The 7242-nt window shown below is 53.9% G+C and overlaps 1 protein-coding gene across 1 annotated transcript; it reads right to left on the bottom strand.

The window, feature by feature from the left end:
- Positions 1–997: 997 nt before the first annotated feature.
- On the bottom strand, positions 998–3163 carry LRATD1 (LRAT domain containing 1). Its single transcript, XM_004696044.2, has 2 exons — positions 2959–3163; positions 998–1941 (listed from the first exon to the last, which is right to left on the bottom strand). The coding sequence occupies exon 2, from the start codon at positions 1903–1905 to the stop codon at positions 1021–1023; it is 885 nt and encodes a 294-aa protein (XP_004696101.1). The 5' UTR covers positions 1906–1941; positions 2959–3163; the 3' UTR covers positions 998–1020.
- Positions 3164–7242: the final 4079 nt, after the last annotated feature.

The raw sequence follows: 7242 nt of genomic DNA on the forward strand, positions 1-7242 counted from the left end.
CCTCCTCCAAGCCCATTAAAAATATGACTCTTTGAAGTGCCGCCCAAGGAGGGGGATATCTAGGCTTGAGAACATGAAGTGCCCTTCGCCACACATACAAGCTCCAGACACCACGGGAACTGTGTCCATTGGAGGTGGGGTGGGGGTGGGGTGGGGCGGCGGAACTGGCTCTCTTCACCAAATTAGCTGCACCCTTTACCTCCAGGGACCCGGGAAGGCTTCCCATCTGCCAGCGAGGGAAGCTCACAAGCAAATGTGGGTGGGCAGTGGCTTTTGCTTTCCAGGGTAGAAAGGGAAGCGTCTACTATCTAGCTTAGCCTGGAGCCTAGACTACAAGGTCAGGAGCCTGGGGCAGGGGCGTTGGAAAAGTCTCCAGCTGTGTTGGAACAATTCAGAGTCACCCAGGTGCTTTCTGGTGGAATGATTCACAAGTGCGCAAGGGGCAGGTTTGATTTCTTGGAAATCCTGCAAGCTGGGGACTCCTTACAGCTGCGGTACTGCCCTCTCAGAAGACTAATTATTGCCTCCTGCGGGGTCGGTGCGCGTGAGTGAGTTTGGGGCTGTGGTGGCCGCCCTCCAGTGAGGGGTAGTTTCCCTGCTGGGGGACAGTCACTGACCAGGGACTGGAGGGGAGGTGGCTATGCTCCTGCTCCCCTTAGCCCTTCCTTCTCCTTCTCCCCCTTATATCTCCACCTGGGAACATTCACTCTGCTCTGGGTCTCCCCAAATCACCCACCCCTCTGGGAAGCTCAGCCAGGCGCGCGCGCGCGCGCGCGCGGGCGCATAGCAGTACCCTTCCAGCCACCAGACCCGTTCCTGCAACTTCCTGCCACTTGCCGGAGGGGTGCGAGGGTAGAGCCTGGGCCCTGTCCACCGGTGGCGGGCACGCCTGGGGGGCGAGGATCTGGATCGCAGGCCAGGAAGCCCAAGTGCCTGAAGGGGAAGGGAGCGGGGAGCAGGGAGACAGGCTCGCTGGGCAGGTGCGCCCCCCCCCCACCCCACCCCCGCGCGCGAGCGGGGCTACTCCTTGTCGTCCACGAGGTCAAGGTCAGCGAGTTCCTGGAGCACTCGCAGGCGGCCGCTGGCGTCGATGCAGCGCTTCTCCCGGATGAGGTCTTCAAGGCTGTGGAACCTGGCCGTGTGCACCTTGTTCTCCCCCAGGTGCACCTTGAGATAGTACTGCAGCTGCGGGGGTTGCGTGCCGGCCGGCACCTCCCCTCCGGCCTTGAACTCCCTCTTGCCAAAGCGGCACCAGGCTGCGAAGCTTTCTGAGTTCGTCCAGCAGATTTCCTCGCTCTTGAGGCCCAGGTGGCCGCAGGCGTTCTGCACCACCAGCTCGGCCACCAGCGGGCGGTAGCGGTACCAGCTATTCACCACGCGGCCCACGTTGGCCGCGCCCGCCTCGTACAGGCTGTCCTGGCGGATGGCGCCCTGGTGCAGGTGGATGATCTGCCCGCCGCCCACGTAGACGGCCCAGTGCGGGGCGGGCGCGGGCGGCTCGGGCGCCGGCTGCAGCCACAGCAGCTCCAGCAGGTCGCCGGGTTCGCAGAGCGCCGGCAACGCGGAGACAGGGTAGACGCTCAGGTCGGCGCCCTGCGGGCCGCCGCTCCCTTTGGAAAAGATGCATTCCTGGCCTCGGAAGGCAGAGCACTGAGGCTCGTTGAGGACCAGCTGGCGCAGCAGGTGGTGGTGGTGGCGGCTGGGGCTCTCGGGGCCCGAGGGGCAGCCCGGAGGGGCCTTCACACCAAACTTGTCCGGCTGGCCACGCTCGTCCAGGTCCTCCTCCTCATCCGAGAAGAAGTAGGCGACCCCGACCCGCAGCTCGTCCTTCTCGATCCCTGATGGGTCCCCGGTGGGCAACTCGCTGTAGTTGAGGTGGGTGATGCGGTCCAGTTGGTTGCCCATCAATGACGCGACGGGGCGAGGGCCAGGAGCGGGGATCTGCGGGGGCACAGAGAGAAGGCTTCAGGAGCAGGGTCGGGGGCTGGCCGCCTCTCCCCAGGGCTTCCAGCGCTCTGGGGAGACCTGCTCGCCCGCCCGCCAGCCCACGCGCCCACACGCGACGTCCCAATTCCAGCCGAGTCCCCTAGACCTTCCCAAGACCAGAGAGAGGGGTGCAGAAGCCCCAGCGCTGTCCGGGACCAACGTAGAAAGGAACAAAGCCTCCAAACCGGTCCTCGAAGCCGGATGCAACAACCACAAGAAAAACAAAACACAAAACCGAAAACCAAGCAGGCGGGCGAGAGGGTGTGCAGAGTGGGTCGGGCAGCGTGGGTTGTGGTCGCGTGGTGGATAGGACCACCCACCCCCTAAAAAAATTGGAGAAAGGCAGTATTGGAAGAAGGGGCGCCAAAGGCCCCAGAGCCAGGAATAAATGGCGCTCCGATTTCTGTCCCCACCCTCTGCAGCCCACCTACTAGTTTTACGCTAGGGCGCACCCCTCTCCCCTAATCGCGCCTCGTACGCTGGCCGTCTACAGTCGCAGACACGCCTTTGACACTAACAACATTTCGCACAGTTGGAAGTCCAGATGCTGGCATGCTAGTGCACTTTTGGGACACACACACACAATACCAAACCCTCGCGACAACACACTAACCAAGGCTCCCACCTTCGCAGTCGCACACAATTCCAGCCCCAGCTTGGCACGCCCGCCGGTGCACGTACACCAGAGCCGCTGGGCACACCTGCCCCCACTGCAAGGTGCACTCTGCCCCTTACTTCTCTCCCAGCTGCCCAGCCGAGCCAGTCGGGCTGCGCTGGGGCGCGGCTGCTCGCTCTAAAACAACCTAACAAAGGGGCCCGGGGAGCACCGGGAAGCCAGTGCGGGGTGTGCGCTCGAGAGGCTCTGGGGTCCACTTTTAGACAAACGATTCCTCTCCCTCCTACCCCGCACAGGAGCTAAACAATTCCACGAAGAAACCCCTTTCCAAGACAACCAAAGCCGCCTCTCCGTACCGGTGATTTCCCAGCTCCCGAAACCCCAAACTCCTTTAAAGTCTCCGGGTCCCCATGGGTGCTGCTGCGGCGGCGGCGGCGGAGGCAAGCGCGAAGCGGGTCCTGGGCGACGCGTGGGATTGCAGCTCCGCTGTGCCCCGCGCGGGACGGTGCGCTGCGGTGCCTGGCGCGGTGTCCGTGCGCCTGCCCTTCGGTGCCGGCTGAGGATCCGGCTCCACCTGGCAATCCCGGCTCCGCTCAGCTTTCGCTCAGGCTCGCCGAGGACTCTAAGTAGCCAGAGCAGCCCGGGCTAGGGCCCGCCCCGGGACGCGCTCATTGGTTAGAAAGGCAGCACGAGCCTTGTCAATCGCCAGCTACTCCGGGAGGGGAACCGAGGCGGGTCTCCAGCCTGCGCGTCGCCCCGCCCCCGCCCTGCACCCGCGCGCCCGCGGGCCGGAGGAGCTCCCCAGCCTTGGCGCTTCGGAAAGGAGCCCCGCTGTCGTGAGTGCAGGTGTGAGTACCCCCTGGGAGCGCACGAGGGGCGCAGTGCTTCTCCACCGCGTCGCCGATTCCTTCCGTGGCTATCCAGATCCCCTCCAAAATGATGGAAACTGAGAGAACAGACTCCTCGCCTTTGGGTCTTTGGGAGTACAGTACAATCGCCAGCTGAGAAACCAAGTCCGAAGGTGGAGAAGAAACCACAGTCCAGTCCAGCGCTGCCTCAGACCCTGCGGGCGGCCTTGTGAGTGGGATCCTGCCCATTGGCAGCACCGTGGCCCAGCTGTTACCTCTGGCCAGAGCCTGGGGATTCCCGGGCGTCCTCTGCTATCATGCCTTTTTCCTGCTGGGCCCGGCTGCCTTGGAAATTGCATCTACAGCATCTGTTTCTTCTTCCTAGAACCTCTGTGAAGGTGTTGACCCAAGAACGTGCTCCTAGTTTAGGAGGAGCTTGCCCGCAAATGCAGCCTGCAAGTCTGAATCTTGGCTGCCCCAGTCCCTCACCAAGCCTAGGATTCTGTCCTCCAATATTCTGTCTATGAAAGAAATGCATCACACAAGCTGACAGTAGGACGTCATAGAGTTTTTTGATCCCCACTACTAAGGGGTTTTTGCTAAGGGAATTATCTTCAGTTTTGTGGGGGAAAGGTTGTATGGCAGTAATTCATTATTGCACTTTTTATGTGAAATTAATGAATGGATGTGCTCTGGATCTTGGAGTCTGAAAGATGACTTTCATATCTAAGAAATTCCAGATTGACAATATAGAAAGCTTATAACCATCAGCCTCAAAGGGTTGTGAAGATCTCAGGTTCTAGGCTTTAAGTTTGGGCTTATTCATTCTGTTTCTCTTTTTGACCCCTTGGCAGCTAGTATCCAACTCTATTTCAGGACTGCCCCCTGTTTTCTTACAAACCCATTCTCCTGACAAAGTAAATGTCTTGAGGTTAGGCCTGTGCTCGGCACAGCTTCCTATTCTGAACTGCTTTACCAATGCCCGGCCCACCACATTTCAGTAATAACACAACAGGCCAAGAATAATCTAAATGAAAAGAGCCAGTAAGTACTGATGAGGCATAGTACTAAAATGTTGAAGTAGGTTTCATGGTGACACCTCTGTAAGGAATTCAACAATAGCCCCATTGTAACTATAGAGGGGAATTGCAGCCCAAATGTCAGAGCCACCTGTCTACCTAAGGCCTAAGAGACACCAGGGTTAGCATGGCCCTGTGCCATCCTTAAAATTGTTCTTATGGGCTGGAGCCCATGGTGGCAGCCGCTGTGTCAACCCATGTCACCCAGGAGCCTCCTGGTTGGGGCTTAACCTCTAGTTTACCAAGCATGATGTCCTTTCCAGGGACTGGCGTTTCCTGATAACATGTCCAAGGCAAATGAGATGAAGTCTTGTTAGGCTTGCTTTTTACGAGCATTTTGGCTGTACTTTCTGCAAGACAGATTTGTTTGCTACCATTAGTATCATCAAATTAGATACTTAATATGGCTGGAGAAAACAGGTTTTAAGATGTATGTGTTTATGCTCAGTATACACATATCTTTTCAAGGATTTTTGTTAAATCCAAGTATGTGCAAGTTACTTGGAAGCAAGTTGTCATCTCGGGAACTGACCATGGACTGTGATCTCCTTTGCTCTGCTTGCTATAATAATACCGTATTTAGTCCCGAGAACAAACGAAATTAAATAAGAAACTTCAGAGATCACGGAGTGAATTGTTTGTATTGTTATAAACTGAACTTCAGGGGCTTTTGGAGCAAGAGTATCTGATGAGTTCATTACTGATGTCTGGCATCTAAGAGGAATTAATTTAAAGGAGTTCAGCGCATAACCCTGAATACCTTCTTTATTTCTTTCAGTCCCTTCGTCATCCTCAGGATCAAATGTTGTGCTAAACGTTCATAACCCATTTGCTTAGGCCAATATAGCCTGCCTTGTCTGTTTCAGACTGCCCCGGACTCCAGAGTTTGCACTGCCACTTCTTTTTGGCTTAGCCTCTCATCCACTCTAAGAAATAATTAATAGAAAAGATGGTCAGGATTTGGAGATGCAGCGTACACAGCTTACAAAATCTGTATTCACCTTTTTGAATCTTCTTGGCTTACCCCCTCATTGGCTAAGCTAATCAAGGCTTCAACAACCAAAAGGTAGACTATCTGCCACTCCTCCTCACCTTGCTATATAAGGCAGGGAACTCACTAGCTGCAAGACTTAGGGGGGAGATGAGCTCAAATAAACGAAGGGAAAATGCACCTGGAATTTGGACTCTTATGGCGATTACAAAGGGAATAAAGTGAAAACTAGATGAATCCACTGGAAGCATGAGAAGCCTATCTTTTATTTGCACCACAAAATATTGTTTTCTACTTGTTTTATATAGATATTATTTCTCACCTCATTCTGGCTGCTGACAGGCTGAGAAAAGGCAGTGTAATAAGCATACCGTGATAAAAGCACCATTTCTGGAAGTTAACTGTTAGTTGTAAACCCTACCTCAATCATCGTTAGCTGAGTAACCGGGTAAATTACCTAGCCTTTCTGGGCTTTGGTGTCCTCATATGCAAAATATATGATGGCACAGTATCTACGTCATTTGAGTTGTGAGTTCATACAGTGTCTCATATAATGAGTGCCATCAGTACTACCTAGTATTAGTATTACTGTCATTTTCAATATCATCAGCATTGTATCATAACCTCCTTGTTAGGACGACGGTCCAATTCTTTCTGTATGTTTGTGTCATGCAAAAGTTAACTCTAGAGGGGTTATGAGACTTTTTGTGCTAAGCCTTGTCTATCTGTAGAAAAAGTGAAGCTCTCAAGTTCGCTGCAGTTCCTGTGTGTGAGCTCGTAGGCTGATCAAAACTACCGATGCCCCTCAGTACTTTTAATTATTTAAAAAATACGTATCTAGATATAGTCTGAAGGCTAAAATAAGTCACAGAAAGGCATGTTGTGGTGTGTGTGAGAGAGAGAAAGTGTGTGTGTGTGTGTGTGTGTGTGTGTGAAAATTCTCAACCCCCAAGCCCACTTTCATCAAGTCAATGCCATCTCATTGGGACCTCATAGGACAGAGTCCACCTGCAGTAAATCTTTACGGACACATACTCCGGCATCTTTCTTCTGAAGAGTGGCTGGTGGGTTCAAACCACAGACCTTTTGGCTAGCCACTAAGCACTTTAACCACTCAGCCACCAGGGATCTTTGTGTCAGTGTGTGGGTGGGGAGGATGATTCCTTCCCTGGAGGAGTGCCGTGGAGTCAATTACATACATACGCTGTTTCATCGGTGCCATTTGGTGTATGATCTTGACTCCGACTTCAGCATTTATGAAAGGTTCTACCCAGATGTTACTGAGCAGGTCCTTAGCTCTAGCTGCCAGCCTCCCACACTGGCCCTGAAGGGAATGGTTGGGAAGGAATCTGTATTCACTTCACATCGTCGCTTGCTGGTGGTTTTTCCTGCTTTAAATGGTATGGCTTCTTTGCGCTGTATGCTTCAATGAACTGGCCCACTCTCTGTCCTTCCAGCCGCAAGTCCTTGAGACAATTCCTTTCACTGTGGTGAGTTGTAGTGAAGACAATGCTTTTGCTTCACTAGCTCCATGTTGTTTCTTCTGGACACACAAACATTGCATCTCACACAGACTACTCTGCTATCTGTAGTGAGGTGGACGCCATGTGAGTGAGTTATGGTCAAGGGAATGTTGGTGGAAGTACAGGAAACCATTTTCAGGCATGGGTCATGAAATCTTAAGGTGATCTTCCAGGTTCTTTCTGTGCTCACTCAGCCATA

The sequence above is a fragment of the Echinops telfairi genome, unplaced genomic scaffold (assembly GCF_000313985.2).
Source record: "Echinops telfairi isolate 266 unplaced genomic scaffold, ASM31398v2 ScPeMD7_9;HRSCAF=40, whole genome shotgun sequence".
Lineage (NCBI taxonomy): Eukaryota > Metazoa > Chordata > Mammalia > Afrosoricida > Tenrecidae > Echinops > Echinops telfairi.